This window comes from Myotis daubentonii, chromosome 13 (genome assembly GCF_963259705.1).
Source record: "Myotis daubentonii chromosome 13, mMyoDau2.1, whole genome shotgun sequence".
In the NCBI taxonomy this organism is placed as follows: Eukaryota; Metazoa; Chordata; class Mammalia; order Chiroptera; family Vespertilionidae; genus Myotis; species Myotis daubentonii.
In genome coordinates this window covers 58,869,677-58,893,237 of record NC_081852.1, presented here as the reverse complement: position 1 = coordinate 58,893,237, position 23,561 = coordinate 58,869,677, and the positions used below count along the sequence as shown (strand labels likewise).

The following is a 23,561-nucleotide window of genomic DNA, read 5'->3' as shown; positions in this document are numbered from 1 at the left end:
GATCCGGCCCGCAGGCTGTAGTTTGCCCACGGCTGGCATAGCCCCTTATCCTTCCTGTCTTGGCTCAGATTGCCCCTCCAAAGGGTCTTCCTGCCCCTTGCCCAGGAGTTGTATGTGTGCCCAGTGCTTTGTGGCACTGGAGTGGTTTTGCTTGGACCGCTTCCAGTCAAAGCTGTGCAAGAAGCCCAGACTTCAGCAGGGGTTTGTTTGCGTTTCACGGCCCTAGGCTAAGAAAGGATGCAGCTCCAATCGGATGCATAAATCTGTATCCTTAACGCCCACAGTTGCATCAAGGCTTGAGGCCTGGGGAGGCATTTCTGTATCCCAAGAGGCAAAGGCAGGATGCAGGCTGCTTCCTGGGTGGGAGGCGGCTCAGTGAGAAGGACTGGGGGCTGAGTCCCCACCGGTTCTGACTCATCCGGAGGCTCACTCAGCGGGGAGGCCACCTGGCAGGACTTGTCTCTGGGGGTGGGCACTTGTCTCAGCCCCAGGAACCTTTAACGCTGCGTGTTAGGAACTTTAAGACCACCAAGACCACCGTGAAGATGTTTTTGTGTTGAGAATCTGAGCATGTTGAAGTTTAGGAGCTCGTTTCAAAAATCCCGTTAGAGAAGTAGCTTTGTAACTCGGTGTGCGATCGAGTAGTTGCTGGGACCCGACCACGTCACACGGACAGTGAGGACTCAAGGTCTGACTCATGGTATAACTGCAGTCAGTTTTTGCAGAGGGTTTGTTTGCCATATTAAAACCTGGAGTACTTGGGGGGAGCGGGAAAGGAGGATAATACATTTACACGGTAAATCTGAAAATACTTGAAAATTTTAACCAGGTTTGTAAACAGGACCCAAATGAGAACGCTAAAACCCCGCCCCGGCGCGTGGCCTCGCCCCTTGGGTCCCGGCCGCCACTGGAGGCAGCGTTGTACGCACGCGCGGGTCGCCCTGGGGCACTTGAAGGGCGGAACCTTCGAGGACCGGAACCTTCGGCGGGGGTTGCTGGCCCAGCGGAGAGGTCCGTCGCGGGAGCGGCCCCCCGCGCTGCGCGGCGTGCGGGGACGCGGCGCGATGAGGCTGGCCCCGCGCGCACTGTGCAGCGCCGCCGGGGCCGCCTGGCGGGAGAGCTTCCCTTTGGAGGGTCACGATGTGGCGCGCTGGTTCCCGGGCCACATGGCCAAAGGTGAGGTCCCGGCAGGAGGGGCCGGCGTCCCCGGTGCCCGGCTGCTTTGGGGTCGCCGCGAGCGCGTCGGCGGGGGTGACCTGATTCCTGACTCCCAGCAGGGCCCTTCTGAAGCCTCAGTTCCCACATCTGTTCTTAAAAAGAAGCAATATTCCTGGATGTTATGTTGAGGACCAAAGGAACTAGGAGTAGGAGAGGACTTCCCAAGTGCTTTCACTGCGGCACCTTAAAACGTGGTCATTTCTTGTCTTCTGCCTCAACCTCCGGGAGTTTCTTAGTGTTTGTCAAAATGTGGCCCTAAGAGACGTCTGGGACCCGCCCAGCTCTTCTCTGTGCCCTGGTTGCCACTGGCCTTCCTGCTCCAGCCCTCGGAGTCACTCAGATTCACCCTAAACAGTGACCCGGTGCCCGCCGCGCCAGGCTCCTGCCGAACGCTGTGCGCGCGTGTGCCCCGAGTGACGCGCGGAGTTGGGGGGGCGGGGGGCGGAGATGTTTGAGGCCGCGCGCTGCTGCTGAACTTGAGGAAAGCCCAGCACAGGGTGACCCGTCGTCATTACTGGCGCACATCACTCAGACGTTCTTCTCGGGCGATTGTGGGTCGTTGAGGACCCATCCGCTAAAGGCCGTGGCGCCCTGAAAGGCCGCGCGCGGACCCCTCGCCTTAGCCGCTCTGCTTTCCAGGGCTGAAGAAGATGCAGAGCAGCCTGAAGCGGGTGGACTGCATCGTGGAGGTCCATGATGCCCGGATATCCTTTGCTGGTTGCGATACCGGAACTTCCATTAAGAAATGCGTATTTAGTCCCCATTCTTGGCTGGAGCTCCGAAAACTCTTGGAATGTCCTAAGGGATGAGAGAGACGAAGGCCTCCGTTAAGTTAATGAGGCGACTTTTGGAAAGCCCCTCGGGACAGGTTGGTTCCAGGGAACCCACTTTCACTGCTAACCCTGGCCCCTCCGAGGGGAGAGGGGCTGGAGGTGGACTTGATCTGCCGTGGCCAGTGCTCCCATCAGTCTTGCCTGAGCAATGACGCTGCCATAAAATCCAAAGGATGAGGTTTGGAGGGCTTCCGGGTTGGTGGACACATGGAGATCTGGGGAGAGTGGTGCTCCCAGAGAAGACGTGGGGGTCCCGTGGGGGTACCCTGTCTCCTCAGTGGGCGCCGGAGGAGGCAGCGATGGTGTGGGACACACTAGTTAACTTCACTTTTCTGAGTGATCAGATACGCATTTTGAAGGTTCGTACCTTGACAACCTAGCAGTGGTCTAGTTTTAAGACCTCCCACTGAGCTTTGTTTTTTGTCGCCATCATTCCCACTCGAGAAGCCACCTCGTGAGAGCCACTGCCGGCCTGCCGCCCCTTCTCTATGGGAAGCATGTCCGTGGCTCCGTGGCTCCATGGCTGGGAGGGGAGGGTAGCACGCGGCTGGCCTCACAGCTCCGGGAAGAGGAGGCTGGGTGTGCGCTGGGCGTCAGTTCCTTCTAAAGATTTCTTTCTGAGGTGGTGCCATCTGGGCAACAAGACAATCAATTAATCGGCTGGTAAAAGCTCTGAAGGAATTTTTGCCTTAATTTTGCCACATCCCGCTTTCGGGCCGCAACCCTCTGTTTCAGGAAACCCTCGGGATTAAGCCTCACTTGCTCGTCCTCAACAAAATGGACTTGGCGGATCTGAAGGAGAAGCAGGTAAGGCCCTCCGCTGCCTGGGCACTGGCTCGCTGGGCCCTGATGACAGTCACCGCTGACAGCCTTGCGCTTGCTGGCCAGGCAGGCTTCCCTGGGCACTCCGCCCTGCGTCTGCAGGCTTCCTCTAACGTTTAATTTATGGTCGAACCATTCGTGTGTGTCTCCTGGGGAAGTGGCCGGGATGTGCTGCCGGAGCCCAGTGCCCGCAGGTGGCTCTGAGCACTTGAAGTGCGGCTCTTGTGGCTGCAGAATTGATTTTCACATGATTTCATTTTATTTTATTTATTTATTTTTTAAATACATTTTATTGATTTTTTACAGAGAGGAAGGGAGAGAGAGATAGAGAGTTAGAAACATTGATGGGAGAGAAACATCGATCAGCCGCCTCCTGCACATTTCCTACTGGGGATGTGCCCACAACCCAGGTACATGCCCTCGACCGGAATCGAACCCGGGACCCTTCAGTCTGCAGGCCGACGCTCTATCCACTGAGCCAAACCGTTTTCGGCGTGATTTCATTTTAATTAGTTTAAATTTCAGTGGCCATATGAGGCTTTGGGCCACAGGCCTGGACAGCGCTGGCCTGGTGGCCTCCTGTGATGGCTGCTTTCCCCCAGGTGTCCACATTCACCAATTCCAGGGCCGTCCAGACCCCCGCCTGGCCTGCAGATCGCCTCCCGCCCGCTGTGTGATCTGAAGGTGGGGAAGGCCCAGAGTAGAGAATGGATTCTCCAAAGCCAGGCAGAACCCGGGGACACAAGTGATCAATTGGAGGACATTTCCCTGGGTCCCAGAGGTAGAGAAACGTGGTGATTCTGGAATGCCCTTCCCTTTCCTTGCTCTGTTGTCAAATCCTTTGCAGAGTATGTGTTAGAGTCTTTTGAATTCCATTTGTTTTCAAGTTGTTAATGGTGCAGAGATTTTCCTTTCACTGCAGCCTCAGGAATGCATTCCAGGTTTCTTGGTACGTTGGAGTTATTTAAACCCCAACCCCAGCCTCCATAGTTTTCCAGGAAACCTTCACATGCTGAACCACATGTCCCACCCTGACTCCCACCCACTGCACAACCGAGGAGCCCACCTCTGATCAGTTCAGTCCGTCCTGTTGTGTGAGGCTCATAGCTTCACGGCTTTCCGTGGCTTCATCAGTGAAACGTCAGTCTTATCGGCGAATGCTTCTGCCCCTCGATGCTGATTTTGTTGTGCTGGCCGCACTGAGGTTACCTAACAGGACACAGTGGTGGTTCACCTCGCTGGGAGGCAGCAGGAGTGTTTGCTCTCAGGTCCTGCTTCCCCGAGGTCTTGGAGGGGAGAGGGAGGGGGGAGAGGCTCCCAGTGGTGGTCCTCAGTGCAGTGGGTGGGAACATCGTGTGAATTTATACACTTCAGAGTGGCTTCACGTATGTCTGTTTTGGCTGTCTCTTAATCTGCATCATTATACAAGTAACTGAAATGCATAACTAAAATTAACTGAATTAGTGACTTTTTTGTTCATTTAAATATCAATCATGTTTAGGTCAATAGCTGACCAAACAGTACCATGTTGGTTTTAACAAGTATGATTTATATGCTGATTTTACTTAATGTTAAGACCAGTGAACTCATATTAGCCTGAGTTTACTTTTGGGCTTTTAAAGTATTCCGTATACTTTGTAACCAGATTGGGTTCAAACCTTAAAGTGGATTTCACTTTGTGAAAGCTTGTTAGAATACACAGGAGTGACGAAAATACTAAGGGAAAATGAAACTGTATTATTTCAGTGCCGGATGTGGCTTCAGAATAACCTAGGTCAGCCTCATTTTATAAGAAGGTCCTGGGGTCCCAAGAAGGCAGGATGCTCACCTCCGGTGGAGCCTAGAGCCCTCGGACTGAGACCGGCTCTTCCCTCCTGTCCTTACACGGAGCCAGCTGCTCTGGGCCATGATGGGGCCAGGCTGTCCTCTCAAGTCCCCTCACACAGTCCGTACTGCCCTCAATCCTCCCTGTGTCCTCAGATCCTCAGACCTTAGGGTGTTGTGCCACCCCTATTTTTACTTAGTATTTAAAATAGAAATATCTCTTTCAGAAAATTATACGACACTTGGAAAGAGAAGGCCTAAAAAATGTCATTTTTACCAACTGTATCAAGGATGAAAACATCAAGCAGGTGGGCTTTTCTGTTTACACTCAAATGCTTCTGCTGAAGGACTGTGAGAAAACACTGCAAAATGTTCTATGCTTTCATAGGAGGAGAGTTTTGGAGGCAGTCCACAGATTGGCTGGGATTCCCGGGGCACACTTGTCTCCTGGTGCCCAGAGCAGATGGGCCTGGACAGTCCGATGGTCTGAAAGGGCAGAGTCAGGCCGTAAAATATGCTCCTGCTTATAAGTAGGAAGGGCCTTTGGGAAGTCTAGCACCTTATTCGTGCCAGTTGTGTTTGGAGAATGTCACTGGCCGGTGTACATCTTTGTTACAAGGAGTTGTCACCCTCCTGGGATGGGACAGGACAGGGCACAGGTAGTCCCCCGCATAGGGCAGTCAAATCCGTGACGTGGATAGAGCCTGAGTGTGCCACCTCCAGAAACCAAGGGCGAAGCTGGTTTCCCCGTGAAAGTGCCTGTGTGGTTGTTGCAGGTCATCCCGAAGGTCACGGAATTGGTTGGAAACAGTTACCGCTACCACCGAGGAGAGGTTGGTTGATGGGCCAGTGCTGGCCCTGGGACAGTCCCTTCTGCTTAGGAGCCCGAGGCTCACCTGCTAAACACAGTGGGCCAGACTGAGCCCTTGGCATAAACATGAGCCTCTCGCCTCACTGCTCCCCTGCAGGAAGGGTGGGGGGCTGTCAGCGTGGGCAGGCCTTCCTTCCCCCTTAGCTGGCCTAGGCTGCTGGGTCCTGTGGCGTGGGCTGTTGGGGTTCCCGGTGGGGGTCTGGGTGTGTCCCTGATAGCCACTGTTCTGCTCTGCAGAATGTGGAGTTCTGCATCATGGTGATTGGCGTCCCCAACGTGGGCAAGTCCTCACTCATCAACTCTCTCAGGAGACAGCACCTCAGGAAAGGTACTGCCAGCCACATCGGCTGAGGTTGCGACGTCCTCATCACTCCTTCAGAGCAGCTGCTCTTGTCCTGAGATGAAACTCAGCCCATAAGTCCTTGGGTACAGTTCTCAGTTTGTTTCTTTCCACCAAAAGGACCCACTTAGCAGCCTGCTGTGTGGTTACACGGTGAGAGAGTCCTCCCGTGACATTTCACACTTAATTTGTTCTCTCGGCTTAATACATGGATGACTATTCTAAACTTTGATGAGTTTGCCTTTTTATTTAAGTTTTTTAAAAAAATATATCTTTATTGATTTCCGAGAGGAAGGGAGAGGGAAAGAGAGATAGAAACATCAATGATAAGAGAGAATCATTGATAGGCTGCTTCCTGCACGTCCCACACTGGGGATTAAGCCCACAACCCAGGCATGTGCCCTTGACCAGAATCGAACCTGGGACCCTTCAGTCCGCAGGCTGACACTCTATCCACTGAGCCAAACCAATCAGGGCTTCATTTAAGTTTTTGATCCATTGTGCCCAACGCCTTACACAGCCCATGGGGTCTGATGTCAGGCAGGGGTGTCGGGAGCCTGCTTGAGGATCACATCCAGGAGCCCCTGGCTATCTCCCTGCTTCATGTATGTTCTCTGATTTCGAGGCACACAGGAGGGTCCACAGCACTCTAACTGTGCCTGCCCCCTTTTCCTTAAGTATTTGGAAGATTACAACGGTGTCTGCATTGGCATCACCCCGTCAGTGTCAGCGTGTGGTCTTTATTAGCACTGTTCCCAGTGCAGAACCCGAAGGCTGTAAACTGCACTGCACTGGGATTGACAGGCGCTGCTTCGGGTACTCTTTGGAGGGTGGTCATAGTCATCTATTTTTTAAAGTTCCTTTTTCTTTCATTGTGGCTTTAAAAATCGGTGGCATTGCCGAAACCGGTTTGGCTCAGTGGATAGAGCGTCAGCCTGTGGACTGAAAGGTCCTAGGTTCGATTCCGGTCAAGGGCATGTACCTGGGTTGCGGGCACATCCCCAGTAGGAGATGTGCTGGAGGCAGCTGATCGATGTTTCCCTCTCATCGATGTTTCTAACTCTCTATCTCTCTCCCTTCCTCTCTGTAAAAAATCAATAAAATATATTTAAAAAAAAAAATCGGTGGCATTAAGTTGTATAACTCAACACTCCACTCTCTCCCAGCCCTGGGAACCTGGAATCTCCTTGCTGTCTCTGGGTCTGTGAATGTAGCACCTGTGACTGATGTCACTGAGCATAATGGCTTCCAGGTCCATCCAGGTTGTGGCAGGTGCCAGACCTCATATTTTTTAAGGCGGAATAATCCTGCGTTGTGTGGATGGACCACATTTGCTAACCATCCACCAGTGGACACACATGTCCCTTTACCCTCCAGTTAATTTGGCAGAGGGTGCAGAGTCTGCTTGGGACACACCCTGAACTGGGCCCCAAAGCACAGGCTGGCCCTTGGTCGGGTCAGCCTCACAGACGGCCTACCCTGGGCAGTGCTGGGGGCAGTGCCGTGGGGCAGATTAGGAGGGTGCAGGGTCAAGTTTGGGAGGGAGGGAGATGACCGCTGAAAGGAGCAGCTGTGGTCGGACCTTCACAGTCAGGTCCTTGCCCCTGTCCCTCTACAGGTCTTGCAGCACCTGTGCAGGCAATGGGGAGGCATTGCTGGAACCTGGTTGAAAAGGTCATTGCCATGAGCTGGTTTGGGGCAGAACCCTGAACTCAGGTTCATTTGGGCCTTTGCACGTTTCCATGTGCTTCATTGCTTGTTCTGTACCTGATACGCCAGGTGTGTTTAATGTATATTGACAGCCCTGTTTCTCCTGCAGGAAAAGCCACCAGGGTGGGCAGCGAGCCTGGGATCACTAGAGCTGTGATGTCCAAAATTCAGGTAGGGGCCTCGGCTCCTGGGCCCAGAGCTCCACACACACAGATGCCTGTCACCCCCTGAGGGCTTGCAAGGTGGCGTGCTCCTCTCTGTCCTTTCCCTCAATCTCCATTCCCACGAGTGCTCGCCACGGGCCAGGCACTGCACCCACCTCACACCGGACCTATGGGGAGGGCACACTTGTCCCTGTTTACAGATAAGCAAACTGAGGCACAGAGGCGTTGCGTCACGTGCCCAAGGTCAGAACGTAGTCAGGGCAGAGCTGAGCTGCGTTACCTCTCTGCACATTCCCTTCCTCCTGGGAGGAAAACATGGGGCTGTGGTGGCTCTTGCTGTTATCTCCAAATTAAATGGGAGCGGATTCCTGTGGGGAAGCCAAGAGCTTGTGAAAACAACCCCATCAGGCTAGGTTCATTCGGGAGTCTCCTGCTAGAGGGCTTATGCAACAGGCCTGGTGGGAGGGCTGCTTGACACTTCCTGAGTGGTGAGCCAACTGCCCTCTGTGCCCACAGGTCAGCGAGCGGCCGCTGATGTTCCTGCTGGACACTCCTGGAGTGCTGGCTCCTCAGATTGAGAGTGTGGAGACGGGCCTGAAGCTGGCCCTATGTGGTGAGCCACCCTCAGGGTCCCACCTGTGGCCCAGTGTAGCCCCAGCCCGGTGGTTGTGCCACACTAACCCGCTGGCCGCACTGTCCCTGGTACAGCCGGGCAGAATGGTCAGGTCTGGGCATGGCCTTCTCCTTGCAGCCTCTGGCTGAGACCGAGAGCGTGCACTCACCCTCACTGCCTGTTTCCAGGAACCGTGTTGGACCACCTGGTTGGGGAGGAGACTCTGGCCGACTACCTTCTCTACACCCTCAACAGGCACCAGCTCTTTGGGTGAGTGCTGGGTGCAGGGCAGGCCAGCCCATCCTCTCTCCTACGCTAGCGTTGTTTCCAAAGTGGCACGGTTAGGGTATTGCAGACAAATAACAGTTTGTGCATCATTTGAAGCAGCGGTCGCCAACTGGTGGTCCATGGGCCACTGGTGGTCCGTGAGGTCTGAAAGGTTGGCGACTGCTGAGTTAGCCCTTTGAGTGCCAACCAATATCCTAGGAACTATGTTAAAATTGCCAAGCATTTTTGCTGACTTTACAGCAGTTTAGGAAAAAAATTATGAATTGCAAGTACCTGTAAAAAATTAGGCAGATAAATGCCAGTGGTCAATTTTAGAACTACAAACATTCAGCATCGTAAGTATTATCTGCACTTAGGTGCCATCTGTCAATAAAGAGTGACCTACTAGCATCTAATAGTGGCACTGCAGGAGGAGCGCGATCGCACTCCCCAGCACTCTAGGGGTTAGAGTGTATCTAGTGGGCTGCGTTTGATACAGACACAGCTGTGAAGCTGCTTTGTAATTCCTCCTCATACCTTGTCACCTACCCTGACACCAGTCACCCACACTCACGAAGGTCCCTGTGGAGCCAGATGTGACCTCACAGGCCGCCCTGGCTCCTGCTGGCTGACGGTGGCTCTCTTTAGGTACGTGCAGCACTATGGCCTGGGCGAGGCCTGCGATGACGTGGCCAGCGTGCTGAAGCGTGTGGCCATAAAGCTGGGGAAGACGCAGAAGGTGAAGGTGCTCACGGGCACAGGTGAGACTCGGGGCTTAGGGGGCCTGTCCTTGGAGCAGGCCTGGCTGTCCAGGGAGGCACTGGGGGACATGAAGCTGTTGTGGGAGCGAAGGTTCTTGTCCAGCCTCCCTGCTGGGTGCACTCCGTGTTCACCCTTTCCTCTGCAGCCTCAGGAGGCTCGCTGTTTTATTTATTTATTTATTTAAATATATCTTATTGATTTTTTACAGAGAGGAAGGGAGAGGGACAGAGAGTTAGAAACATCGATGAGAGAGAAACATCGATCAGCTGCCTCCTGCACACCCCCTACTTGGGATGTGCCCGCAACCCAAGGTACATGCCCTTGACTGGAATCGAACCTGGGACCCTTGAGTCCGCAGGCTGACGCTCTATCCACTGAGCCAAACCGGTTAGGGCTGTTTTATTTATTTTTTAATTTAATATATTTTTATTGATTTCAGAGAGGAAGGGAGAGGGAGAGAGAGAGAGAAACATCAATGGTGAGAGAGAACCATTGATTGGCTGCCTCCTGCACACCACACAGTGGGGATTGAGCCCGCAACCTGGGCATGTGCCCTGACCAGGAATTGAACCGTGATCTCCTAGGTCAAAGGTTGACTCAGCTCAACCACTGAGTGACACCAGCCGGGCTCTCTGTTTTCTGTTTGAGTGGGTCCTGGTGCCTGAAATCCACAGGGTCGCTGTTCCTGAGGGCAGGCTGGGTGGAATCCTGCATGGGAGCCCCTTCCTCACCAGACCCTCTTGCCTTCCCCAGGCAACGTGAACGTCATCCAGCCCAACTACTCTGCAGCTGCCCGTGACTTCCTCCGGGCCTTCCGCAGTGGGCTGCTGGGCCCCGTGATGCTGGACCGGGACGTCCTGCAGAGCTTCCCCCCCACAGACCCCAGCCAGGCTCCAGGCCCCCGCGACATGTAGTGTCCCAGACCTTCATGCCTGGGTTTTGACACTCAGGGCCTCCTCTTCCGAAAGCTCTATGCCAGTCACTACACTAAGGTCTGTGCTCCAGGAAGGGGCTGCGCCCTCCTGCTCCACAGCCAGGCCAGCTCCTGGTTCCAGGGGACAGTGCCTGGGGTGTGGACGTCAGGCACCGACGTCCCTGAGCAGTCCTGCGTGCCTGGCCTGGCGAGGACATTCACTCCTGCTCACATCTCGTATGGAGAAGCGGACATTGTCCCGGAAGGAGTGAAGCTATAATCTAACTTAAACGTTTTAAACTAAAAGCCTCATCTCTGTTGTTGGCCCAGTCACCCTCAGCACCTTGAGCACTTGTGTCAGGGCCCCTGTCACCAGGGAGAAGTGGGAGGCGAGCTGGTTAGCAGCTGAGGGATGTGGAGTCACCTGATGCAGTGTCCTGGGTCCTGCAATGAGGAGGCGCTGTTGCCAGGACAGTGTTTATTTCATGACGCTATTGCAATGTGCACACAGATGTGGACAGGAGGGTCCAGTACTCGTGGCAGAACCCAAGGACTGGCCTGTCCCCTCGGTAACAGTACTGGCCGGGAGGGTCTCTGGTATGGTCAGCGGGGACCTAGGGCTCCCACTGCTTCTGAGCACCTTCTAGCTGATGGACAATGGCACTTCCCAGGTGCCTCCCAGCATTTGTCATTGCACCTGAAGGGGTCCACGGGGCAGGAAAAGAACAGAGGAAGGATGGGTGGGGTTGGGGGAGCAGATTCCCTGGTCAGTAGCCCTGCTGCTCTGTCGGGGTGGCCTGACCTTCCTGTAGGTCTCACTACCCATGTGGATTCTCTTCTAGTTCCCACTATTCATGTGGGTTCCCCCCAGGTCCCACTACCCACGTGGGTTTCCCACACTCCACAAACCCTGGCTAACCCCGAGATGGTCCACCCTGAGCACCCACTGCCTCCTGCGGGAACCCTGAGGGATTCAAAGATTCAGGGCCGCATCAAACGCCAGACGTGCTCCCAGGGTTGGGGATGAAATGCACTCTTGACTGGAGTGTGGCATCTCGATTCCAGAGCGAGCTGATGGCTCAGTCCTGGTGGTCATCTGAGTGGCTGAGTGCAGCCACACTGGGCCCACATGTCGGGCCCTTGGGGTGAAAGCTTGGCCCTGTGCGAGATGACTTTCCTGCTCCCTGCCGATAAAGTAGGACGGTCACGCTGCCTCTGAGGCCCTGGGCAGGGCTTGGCCACGGCTCACTGGTCTTTGGTAGCATCGAGCTTGGTCTGGAATGGAAGGGGGAGCGACTGGGCTCGCTGCACCCCAAGAATACTGGCAGTGTGGACACAGGAGGCTGCCGAGGCTTCCCCCTGCAGCTTCGCGTTTTGGAGAAAAACACTGGGTCCGAGTCCTGTGGAAAGCCTAGAGGCCCCTGGCCCCTGACCAGAGCCAGCTGTGGGAGAGCAGAGGTGACAGGCCCCTGCGTGCTGTCCGTCACTGAGTCCAAAGGCCCTGAGGTCCAGGGCACGAGGGCGCACTCTGGGAGGCTCTTGCTGAGCACCGGGAGGGTGAGGTCCCCAGGAGCCAGCCTGGGAGCTGCCCGGCCTCGGGGTGCGGTGGTGGTAGAGCTGGAGTACACGTTGAAGAGCTGCTCCCCCAGGGCTGAGTTCACAGAGGCCCCAGAGGCTAAGGGTTGGCCTTATACGTAGGGGTGTTGGGTGCCATAGGCAAACCCTGTGTTCCCTTAGAAGCTCCTCGGCCCTGTGGCCCTACCCTCAGAGTGTCTGGAGTGTTTAGACACCCCCAGATGTTAGAGGAGCTCTGCCTCCTGGGTGCTTCCTTCTACTGAGGGAGGTTCTCATGCCTTGCTGGGTCCTGGGGCCCAGCCACCTCCGCCTTCCTCCAGGTACTGCCCATGGTCATGTGACTAGAGCTCCCAGCCTCCTCCATTTGCACCACAGCCTCACCTTTGAGGGGGTGCTGCCCGCTGAGGGTTGCTACCGCCCACTCGCTACCGGTCTGCCTAGAACACGGGAACCAGGCTGGGGAGGGCTCCTCAGTGGGAGTGGCTGTTGCAGTCCCTGAGCGCAGGCCAGGGCTCTGGGTCCGGGATTTGAACCTGAAGTTCAAAGGGAATGGAAAGATCTTGATGTTTAAACAAAATGTTGCTTTTTCCAAAGTAGGTCCCAAGAAGAGTCAAGTGACTTGTTTCAAGTCAGAGCATAGTGGCTCCAAGGGAGTCCCTGGCAGTGGGTCCCAGAGCATCTGCACAGAGCGCGGGGGGGGGGGGGGGGGGGCCAGCCCCTGGGCAAGGCGTCCTCCTGGGAACTGTCCACAGAACCACGAGTGGGCAAGCCTGGCTGAGATCCACAGAGGGTCAGCACCTGACATTCTCCAGGCTTCAGTCTGTGAGCAGGAACCTCTTCCCTTCTCCAAATCAATTCCTTTGGTCTATTGTGATAGCTTCTGTGAGGGAGGCCACCACAGTCCTCTGTGGACCTCTGCCTGGTGGTCAGCACTGTCCACGCCCCTCGAGTGTCCAGGGTGGGTTCCAAGGAGACGGAGTGGCCGGAACAGCCTGGTCTTGGCACCTGTCTTTGAGGCAGCTCTGGAGAGATGGCAGGCAGCTGGCCCAGACGGTACAGGAGCCACGGGACACCTGCCTTTCTGGGGGAACCCCCTGACCTGTAAATGGTGGGTGAGGCATCCTGGAGCTGATGGTGGGGAGGCTCTGGAGGGGCTTGGGCAGGATGGTGAACAGGAGGTGGCACCTGGGTCTCAGGGAAGAGAGGATGCAGCTTCTGCTGGGACTGGCAGGCATTACCCACGCAGCCTTTCTGGACACCGGGACCGTGGGCTGTGGGCTGCGGCCTGCGGGGAGGGTGCGGGCTGGGGGGCCGATTTGGCTCTGAGCCCTGCCATGCCTAGGGCTGCAGCAGCCCCAGGGCGCTGAGGGCCCCGCCAAGCAGCAGGCAGAGGTGCAGGCTGCACAGAGGCCCCGCATCCGACGTCCATGCCCAGTAGCTGTAGACAGCGGTCCTGTTGCCTCCGGATGCAGCGTCCTCGTCCTCCAGGTCACTCTCCCAGGGCCCCAGGGCCCTCCTCCAGCCTGAGCCCGAGGAGGCCGCCGCCGCCGCCCCCGCCGCCGCCGCTGCCGCCACCGCCCCCACGCGCAGAGAGGACCCAGCGTAGCGGGGCGCCGGCCTCACGCGCACCCTGGGGACTCCCCGTGTGCCTCCGCGTGCGCCTCCACGCGCGCTGCCGCGGGCCCCTCCTCGGCCACCCTTGGTCTCGCCGCTGTCGCAGAGGAAGGCGGCGGCTAGCAGCAGAGCCCAGCACGTCGCTGCCATCCAGTTCATTCTCCTGGGGCAAAACCTGTGGACGACGGGGTGGAAAGGACCTCAGCTTCCGCGGACAGGGGGCTGGTGCCTGGGGCGGGGACCCACTCCCCTCTCAGGCTGGTAGACTGATGAGGGGCTTGAAGGCCTAGGATTCGGGACTCAGGCCTGGGGAGGGGTCTTGTTCAGTAACCGGTGAGGGGTCAGCGCCTGGGGAGGGTGGGGGCAAAGCGGGGGTGGTGAGCACCGCGCGGTGGGGTCGGGAGGCCGGGACGGCTCTCCATCCTGGGCTGCTCCGGAGGACCCACCAGGCCCGCGCTGCGGCGGGGGGGAGAGGGGGAGATTGTGCTTGGAGGCCGCAGTCCGAGGGCCCCCAAGGACCCAGATCGGGGTCTGGAGCAAGGACCCGTGTGCCTCTGCCTGGCTCTCCCGGACCCTTCCCGGCTGCGCGCAACCGTGGCGAGGCCGGAGTCTGGGGAACGCGCGACTGGTGACGCGGACTGACTCCACCCCCCAGGCCGGCACCTAGGGGATCGGTCCCTTCCCCCAACCCCGGCCCCGCACTCCACCCCTCCTCCGACTGCCTGGCCCCACAGCCGGGACGGGGCCGGGACCAGGACCGGGACAGGACGCCGGCCGGTTCCTGGCGCAGCGATCTGGGCGGCGGCTCGACCCTCTTCCCAGACCCGCCGGTCCCTCCATCCCTGGTCCCGCGGGCACCCGCCCGGCCTTACCCTCCACGGGGCTCAGTCGGAACCGCGGCCGAGGTGGCGGCTCCAGGGGCTGCAGGCGAGAGGAAAGCCGCGGGCTGTGGGGGAGATCCTTCGCCCGAGCGGGGCGCTGGAGCCCGGATCCGTGCGAGGCCGCCGCCCTAGGATTGGGGGCGGGCAGACGCCGCGGCTCGGCTCGTCCCTCGGGAGACGGGAAGGGAGGAGAGAGAGGCGGCTCTAGAAGCGCACAGCCCCCTCCCTTCCCAGCACCACCCTCCTCGCTGCACCCCGTCCTCCTTCCCACCCACCCCTGCCTCCCTCAGCAGTCCCCATCCATCCCCCTCTCCCCACACGTCTCCCTCTCCACCCCCGCGTGCACTGTGCCCACATCTGTCCTCACTTCACCCCCCTCCTGTCCACCTTTGCACCCTCCACCCCATTCCTACCCACTTCACATCCTCGTCTTCATCCCTGTCCCAGGGGGATGTCCTTGACACAGGGACCTATTGCCATGGCAACCTGAGCTCAAGGTCCTGGTGACCAGGCCCACAGCGGCTGCCTGGCCAGCACAGCAGGCCCAAGTCTGGGATATGGCCCCTCCTCCGCCTGCAGTGAGCATCAGGTAGATCCGTGGGGGTGGCCACTCCATGGCAAGGTCACCTGTAACCCAACTGCCCAAGCCAACAGGCTTCCAGGTGCTTCCAGGTGATCAGGGGCACTTCCTGAAATGGTGCTGTCTTGCTTCTGGGCCCCTTTCCCCTCCCACCTTGGACAGTAGGTCTTCACCCAGCCACTCCACTGGCCAGGCGCTTAGCAGTGGGTGCAGGGACCTCCTCAGCTGCACACAGTTGTTTATGTGGTTAGTGTCTCTCAGCTCCATCAGATCCTCATGACCCCAACGGCTAAGACCCTCCGCTCCACCGAGCTCCTGGCCACTCTCCCTTCCCTTCCCTTCCCTTCCTTTTCTTTTCTTTCTTCTTTTTGTTAATCCTCACCCGAGGATATTTTTGCATTGAATTTTAGAGAGAGTGGAAGGGAGGGGAGAGAGAGAGAGAGAGAGAGAGAGAGAGAGAGAGAGACATCAATGTGAGAGAGACATCGATTGGTTGCCTCCTGCACACACCCCAACCCAGGGCTGGGATGGAGCCTGCAACCAACATACATGCTCTTGACAGGAATCGAATGTGGAACCCTTGCGTTCACAGGCCAGTGCTCTATCCACTGAGCCAAACCGGCGAAAGCAAATCCCACAGTTTTTGATATGCTGTGTTTTCATATTCATTTTAAAACATTTTCTTATTTAACTAATAGATTATTTAGAAGTGCATTGTTTCCAAATATTTGGAGATTTCCCAGAGATCTTAATCTTTTAGTGATTTCTATTTTAATTCTATTCTGGTCAGCATACATGCTTTGTATTGCTTTTAATTCTTTTAAATTAGACTTAGTTTATGGCCTAGAGTATGGGTCTGCCTCGTTCCATGTGCTCTTCTGTGCTGGGGGAGTGCCAGTCAGTCAAGTGAGTTCGCCTGTACCCTCCCGACTTCCCACTTGTTTTATGTCCCTGGGTCTTGTACACACGCTTGTTTTTGAGTTTGTTTCTGGAAAGTCCCACACCTGCTGCCACCCTGCCCTTTCATCGGTATAGATGTGCCAGCTCCCCGTTGGTTGCGCGCTGATCCTGTAAGAGAAGCATCACCTGCTTGCAGCGCACTCTCGGGTGTTACCTTCCTCCCTCCTGACGGGGTTTTCTGTTTGTTTTTACTTCTTCCAGACACAGGGTGGCGCTAGTTGTCCAGACGCGTGTGACTCCGGACTCCCGAGTGATTTGGAAATACTTTCTCAGATCTAAGGCCTCTCTCCTGGGACATTGGTCTCGTCACAGCGGCTGGGGCTCTCGGAGCCGGGTTAGCTCCAGGTCTATCCAACCGGAGGCCCCTCGGATTAGTGGTTGGTGTTTTCGGGGAACCCAGCATCTGTGGACAGTCCTCCTGCTTCCCAGGGCCCTGTTTCCCCAACCATCTCAGACACCTTCCCACAGACCCAGCTTCCCCCCCCTGGTCCAGGCGCGAAGATCAAGGCCCTTTTCTCAGGTCGCTCCTACAGCATCCCTCAGCACCTCAGTGAGCGCACCAGACCTGGGACCCGGGAGGCCCTAACTCCCAGGTCAGCGTGCCCAACCCCTGCAGGGCCCCCCTCCGTGCCTGCAGCGGAACCGCCACAGCTGGCCTGCTTCCCCACAGGCTTCCTTAACTGCACCCCCTTCTCGGAAAACAAGCCAGGGCAGGGGCACCACTTCCTGCCTTTTCTGCAGAGATCTTATCTTTATCCGCACACCTCCTGCCAAAGCCGCAGGGCAGGCCTCATCCCAGGAGGACCCTTCCCCTTCTTTCTCTCCAGCCTCCTGTCTTCTAAACAAACGGGAAGGAAACCCCACCCCACAGCCTCCCGCTCTCTGCCTCCCCCCATCCCCCTCCCTCCCTGCTCATGCCTACTGGCAGGATGCCCCCAAGCCCCTGTGACTGGCCCTGGAGGGGCTCAGACTGTCCCTGCCACCCTTCTATCCACACTCCAGCCACCGTCATCCTAACCCGCGTGGGGCCTCCCAGTCCTGCTGTATTGACTGGATGGTCAGTTTGCATTTCCATGTAACTGTAAGTCCTCATCACTCACAGACAATGCCATTTTTAAAAAATGATTTCAGAGAGGAAGGGAGAGGAAGAGAGAGATAGAAACATCAATGATGAGAGAGAATCACCCATCAGATGTCTTCCGCACTCCCCCCCACCCCCCACCCCCCAATGGGGATCAAGCCCGCAACCCGGGCATGTGCCCTGAGTGGGAATCGAACCGCAATCTCCTGGTTCATGGGTGGATATTCAACCACTGAGCCATATGGGCTGGGCGATCCTTAACATTTTTGTTGCCTTTGTAATAACTGGCTATTTAAAAGAATTCTCCACGTAGAAAAACAAGTGACTTTCATTCATTGACTGTGTCCAGAAGCATGCTAAACTTTCTTGTGAATTCTACTAACTTGTGTGTAGATTCTTCTGGATTTTTTACAACCCCAGTGGCATTGTCTGTGAGTGATGAGGACTTCACCCTCCTTTCCAACCCTACGACTTCTCTCCCTGGTTCTTGTACACACACTTCACCCTCCTTTCCAACCCTACAGTCACAAGCACTTATCATTTGGGAAGTTTTCAGCCATATTTCTTAACTTGCTGCCCTGGTGAAGGCCTCCAAGGCAAAGCCAGGTGAGAGTGGGCCCGGCTGGTTCTGACTTCAGAAAGTAGGACACTTGCTGTGGTTTATGTTGTGATGATATCTGTTATCAGATTAAGGAAGCTCCCTGCTATTTCTGTGGCAGGCAGTTAGACAGACACGAGCAGAGCAAGGACGCTGGGCGGGTCCAGAAGGTCACGGGTGGGAAGCCCAGGTGCTTAGCAACGGACCACCCGCCGTAGGGGCGGATCCTGCCCCCAGGTGGCTTTTCCTCCCCTGGCGTATCGCAGGTCACAAGGTTGGGACCCCCTGGCCTTTCCTCCAGAGATGAGCATCTAGGCCGCAGCTCCATGTCAGCTCCAGGCCCCGAAAAGCAACAAAACCCGTCGCTGCTGGCGTCAGGACCAGCGGCTTTGGATAATGGCCCCCTGCCCTGGTGCTGCCAAGCGATCAGTGGAGCCCACAACGCTGGACAGACACACCTGGAAAGCTGCCGCATATTCTATTAAGACAGTGGTTCTCAACGTTGGCTGCACATTAGAATCACCTGGGAATGTTTTTATTTATTTTTTATTTTTTTAAAATACATTTTTATTGATTTTTTACAGAGAGGAAGGGAGAGAGATAGAGAGCTAGAAACATCGATGAGAGAGAAACATTGATCAGCTGCCTCCTGCACATCTCCTACTGGGGATGTGCCCGCAACCCAGGTAAATGCCCTTGACCGGAATCGAACCTGGGATCTTTCAGTCCGCAGGCCGACGCTCTATCCACTGAGCCAAACCGGTTTCAGCAGAATCACCTGGGAATGTCTTTAAAATCCTGATGTCTGGGCCTCATCCTCCAGAAATTCTGTTTCTTAGCTACTAATGTTGTGGCCCCACCGCATAACAAAGAAACAGAATTTCCACAGGATGAGGCCTGGAACTCAGGATTTTAAAAAGATTCCCAGGTGGTTCTAATGTGCAGCCAAGGTTGAGAACCACTGTATTAAGATCTTTCCCTGCGACTGCTCCTAAAAGCTCCGCCCTTAAAACCCTTAGGAGGAGGACCCAGAGGCCCCCCCCCCCCCCCACAGGAGCACACCCCTGCCTTTTCCTTTCCCTTACCGCCACCCGGCTCCACTCACCAGGCACTTTATCCTTAGCTTCCCCAAGCTCCAAGGGCCCTTCCTTTATCTCTAGAATATAATCACGGTTGGTAAATGTTCCATGTGTGCAGGAAACACATGTACAGTCTACTCTTGCGTTGCCGTGTTCTGTGAATGGCGGTGATGTTCCGTCCTCTGAGCTCCCTGCTGCTTTTCTGTCCAGCAGGTCTACCGATTGCCGTGAGTGGGACTCTGCATGTGTCTGTTCCTCCCTTCAGCTCTACTCGTTATTGCTTCATGTACTTCAGGGGTCCTCAAACTTTTTAAACAGGGGGCCAGTTCACTGTCCCTCAGACTGTTGGAGGGCCAGACTATAGTTAAAAAAAAAACTATGAACAAATTCCTAGGCACACAGCGGTGGCAAAAACACCCGGCGGGTGGGATAAATGTTTTCGGCGGGCCGCATGTGGCCCGTGGGCCGTAGTTTGAGGACCCCTGATGTCTTTGGATGCTCTGTGGTTTGGTGCATTCACATTTAGGCTTGTTCTACCTTTTTCGGGTGGATTGGTCTTTAAACCATTAGATAATGTCCCCCTTTCTCTCGAGTAATTTTCTCTTATCTGAGATCTCTTTCTGATATCAATATAGCTTGTAAATTAATGTTTACAAGAGATATCTTTTTCTACTTTATTTTCAACCTACCTCTGTTGTGTTTGAAAAGAGTTTTTTATAAACAACACATATTTGGGTCATGGCTTTATTATTTTCCTGTATGCACTTTGCCAATATCTGTCTTTTGAGTTATATGTTTAGACCATTTACATTAAAGTATTGACATGCTGGGGCTTAAGTCTAGCTTTTGATTTTTTGTTTTAGGTTTGTCCCCACTGCTTCTCATGCCTCTGTTGTTTTTTCCGTCTCCCTGTGAGTTCTATTTTAATGTATTTATGTTTTTGAGTTTTGTGCAATTTTCTTATTGATTGCCCTAGATGTTAAATACATACGTAACTTATCACAACCTAATAGTACTTACAATTTACTAGTTCAAGTGGAATATAGAAACCTTACTTACATTTAGGTTCTTTACCCTCCCACTTTAAAAATACAGTTGTCCTAAATACTTCCTCTGTGCACATTGAACACCACTTCAGGTAGTAGTATAGCTTTTGCTTCAAACATAACATTTTCCCCCCAAATAATACACAGTAGAATATTACTCTCAGGTGTATAATACAGCAGTTTGATATTTACATAGCTTACAATGTGATCACCCCACAAAGTCTGGTCAGTTTTTGTCACTGTGCAAACTTATCACAACGTTATAAATTTCTACATTTCTTAAAAACAAACAGAAAACACGAAATACTGTCATCATCATTGCAATTATTACCGTGACCATTTCTATTACTACCTACGGGTTAACCCAGTCAAGTTTTTCTGCCCATAAAGGTACCCACTTGACAGAAAATGACGTGGAGGGGGCGTGCTTTGCTTTGGGGAAATTCCTAAATTCTTCTGGGAACCGCTGGCACCCTGGTGAGCCCAGGTGATATGTCAAAGTCCACTGGACAGACAGCCTTCCTCAGCACAGGAGAGGGGGAGGGGGGTGGAGTCTGGGGGGGGGGCGGGGAGGGAGAGAGAGAGAGAGAGAGAGATCTCAAACAACATTCGATGGAGAAACTCACAAAGCGAAGGACAGTCTATCACAGTGGTTCTCAACCTTCTGGCCCTTTAAATACAGTTCCTCATGTTGTGACCCAACCATAACATTATTTTCGTTGCTACTTCATAACTGTCATGTTGCTACTGTTATGAATCGTCATGTAAATATCTGATATGCAGGATGGTCTTAGGCAACCCCTGTGAAAGGGTCGTTCGACCGCCAAAGGGGTCGCGACCCACAGGTTGAGAACCGCTGGCAGGTTCACTCTGCCCTTACCCACTGCATCGCTGCCTCCCTTCTTGGAAGCCCCATCTCAGTGCTGGCATTTTCTTTCTGCTTGGAGGCCTTTGTTGAACCATTACTTACAGGTGTGCCTACCAGCAACACGTTCTCTTAGTTTTCCTCCATGTGAGGGTGTCCTTGGTTCCCTTCATTGCTGATGTCTGTGCGGTGGTTTCACAGACACAGGGTGCGGGCTTGGCACACTTTCTTTCAGCTCTTCCACCTGTCGTTCCTCCGCCTGCTGCCTCCGCGCAGATGAGAAATGAGCAGTCGTGCACGTTGGTTTTCCCTTGTCGATAACGTGTCCTTTTTCTCTGGCTGTTTTTAGGATTCTTTTCTTTGTCTTTCGTTTTCAAAAGATTAGTTCTGATGTGTTTTTGATGGGAATTTCTTTGGGTTTTATCCTGTTTGGAGTTTGCTCAGCTTCTCAAATCTGGAAGTTTATGTCTTCCACCAAATTTGGGAAGTTTTCAGCCATATTTAAAAATTTATTTTTTAGTCTCTCTCTTCTCCTTTTCAGGTCTCCAGTAATAGAAATATAAGAACTTTTGCTACTGTCCCAGAGGTCTCTACTGCTCTATTATTTTTTCCTATTTTCTCTCTGTTGTTTACATCGGGTAAATTCTACTGGTTTGTCTTCAAGTTCACCGATGCTGTCCTTCGTCAGTAAAATTTCCATTTTACTAGTGAGTCTATTCAGTGAGTTAAAAACACACTGAAACAAGCATGAAGCAGCAGTGGCGCTGGTAAATGCAACAGGTATAGGACGGTTTCCACGATTGCTCACCTGATTCTTCAAACTTCTCCTGAAGGCTGAGGGCAGTTTCAGTGAAGAAGAGGAAGGAAAACGTGAAGCTGCATTTTTTTCTAGACAAGATCCTCACCTAGTTCTTGACACAGTATCATTCCTTTTAGAACAGGCAGCAGCTTTGCAGCAGCAGGTAGAGAGCATTCACCTTAGACAAGACCACGCAGAAGCATTTGCCAGTGCTTGGTCTTCCACGGGCTGAGAAACAGCTAAAAAATTCAGGCAGAGCAGTCTCGCTTCCCACAAGCTAGCAACTGCCGACTGCCGGATGGTGGCTCGATCCTCAGAGGGCTCCCTCTGCCCCAGCAGAACCAAAACCTCCTCACGCTGGGGCACAGCCAGGGTGCGAGAGGAGGATGAAGAGGGTCTGGAGGGAGGTCCTGTGGCATCCAGTCACAAGGAGCCGTCGGATTTCTGTAACAAGGGAGAGGCCATCCAGCACAGCTGGGCTCCCTTCCCCGCTGTTCTCAAAGACTGGTTTCCCCATCACACTCCTGCCACTTCATTGTCTTGCTTTGAAGATAGACGGCCAGGCTGTGTTTTCTGAAGGAGTCAGCAGTGTTCTTCTTGTAAATTAAGTGGCTCATCACTTCTGAGACTAATAATAGCCAAGGGGAATGATTTTCTGAGGACTGGTTTCTAATAGAGAGGGTGTCACAAAGAAATGGATGCACATGTCGACTGCCATTTTAATTCCAGTGGGTTAAATCTGAAAAGAAAGAAACATCAGTTGAGCTATCAGCTATTAAAGTGTGTATACGTTTTGGGGGGGGCACCCTGTATATTCTCTAATTCCATGAGCCAATAGCAAGCAATTGTTAAGAACACTTTTGCTTAAAAAAAGAAAAGAAAAAGTATTTTTTTTACTGTCCTATTTTTGCTTTATTATCTAGCTAGTTTATTTTTTATATATTTGAGGACACTACAGGTGTCAAGGAGGGTCCATGGATACAAGGTATAAAGTGTACCTTAGAATACAGAACTTCAGTAATTACATTAATAAAAATAAGAAAGCAGCCACCTGCAATCAGACACATTACAGTATTTTTCTTTTAAATATAACGAGTATAGTTTGTTTTGGAAATAATACAGGAAAGAAGTGAAAAACAGAGCTAGTGGTAATATATCAGATAATCCGTGTGAGTTTCTCTGTGCACTTTTTAAAAAAATATATTTTTATTGATTTCAGAGAGGAAGGGAGAGGGAAAGAGAGATAGAAACATCAATGATGAGAGAGAATCATTGATTGGCTGCTTCCTGCACATCCCCCACTGGGGATAAAGCCCGAAACCCAGGCATGTGCCCTTGGCTGGAATCGAACCTGGGACCCTTCAGTCTGCAGGCTGACGCTCCATCCACTGAGCCAAACCAGCTAGGGCTCTCTGTGCACTTTTGTTTTTTCTCTGAGTGTAGTGATTTAATTATAGTCCAGGGCAGCCGTGGGCAAACTACGGCCCGCCGGCCGAATCCGGCCCGTTTGAAATGAATAAAACTATTGAAAAAAAAGACCGTACCCTTTTATGGAATGGTGTTTACTTTGAATTTATATGAGTTCACACACACACTCCATCCACGCTTTTGTTCCGGCCTCCGGTCCGGTTTAAGAACCCGTTGTGGCCCTCGAGTCAGACAGTGTGCCCACCCCTGGCCAGGGCTTTGTAAGCTTCTCTTTGTACTGCAGATTAATAATGATTCACTTTGTAGCGTGGGAGTCAGATTCAGATCATGGATTAAAAGAATTATAATGAGTACTAAGTGTGTATCCTTAAAATTTCAAAACAGATAACTTTTACATTCTCTTTCTGTAAATATGTTAATTTCAGTCAATAAAAATTTTGTCTTGGCATTACTTAAAAAATAACAGCTTTAAGATGATATGATTCATATACCACAAAATGAATCTTTTATTTCGTTTTTTAAAATATGTTTTTATTGATTTCAGAGAGGAAGGGAGAGAGAGAAACACCAATGACAAGAGAGACTCATTGATTGGCTGTTTCCTGCCTGCCCCACACTGGGATTGAGCTCACAACCTGGGCATGTGCCCTGATTGGGAATCAAACTGTGACCTCCTGGTTCTGAGGTAGATAGATGCTCAACCACTGAGCCACACCGT

The 23,561-nt window shown here is 53.5% G+C and overlaps 2 protein-coding genes and 1 pseudogene across 4 annotated transcripts; 2 read left to right on the top strand and 1 right to left on the bottom strand.

The window, feature by feature from the left end:
- The first annotated feature begins 945 nt into the window (after window positions 1-945).
- On the top strand, window positions 946-10,643 carry MTG1 (mitochondrial ribosome associated GTPase 1). 3 transcript variants are annotated; one of them, XM_059661629.1, is made up of 11 exons: window positions 948-1,176; window positions 1,858-1,924; window positions 2,756-2,858; window positions 4,925-5,005; window positions 5,474-5,530; window positions 5,806-5,896; window positions 7,728-7,789; window positions 8,299-8,395; window positions 8,584-8,665; window positions 9,311-9,423; window positions 10,178-10,643. In XM_059661629.1, exons 1-11 carry the CDS (start codon window positions 1,065-1,067, stop codon window positions 10,336-10,338), a joined length of 1,026 nt encoding a protein of 341 aa, XP_059517612.1. In that variant the 5' UTR covers window positions 948-1,064; the 3' UTR covers window positions 10,339-10,643. The 3 variants fall into 3 exon arrangements, with proteins under 3 accessions (XP_059517613.1, XP_059517612.1, XP_059517615.1); XM_059661630.1 differs by lacking the exon at window positions 5,474-5,530 and having other exon boundaries at window positions 946-1,176; XM_059661632.1 differs by lacking the exon at window positions 1,858-1,924 and having other exon boundaries at window positions 949-1,176; window positions 2,787-2,858.
- Window positions 10,644-10,778: 135 nt separating this feature from the next.
- Window positions 10,779-14,583, bottom strand: SPRN (shadow of prion protein). Its single transcript, XM_059661633.1, has 2 exons — window positions 14,399-14,583; window positions 10,779-13,701 (listed from the first exon to the last, which is right to left on the bottom strand). The coding sequence occupies exon 2, from the start codon at window positions 13,683-13,685 to the stop codon at window positions 13,251-13,253; it is 435 nt and encodes a 144-aa protein (XP_059517616.1). The 5' UTR covers window positions 13,686-13,701; window positions 14,399-14,583; the 3' UTR covers window positions 10,779-13,250.
- Window positions 14,584-18,866: 4,283 nt separating this feature from the next.
- LOC132214673 (COMM domain-containing protein 10-like) lies at window positions 18,867-22,210 on the top strand (annotated as a pseudogene).
- Window positions 22,211-23,561: the final 1,351 nt, after the last annotated feature.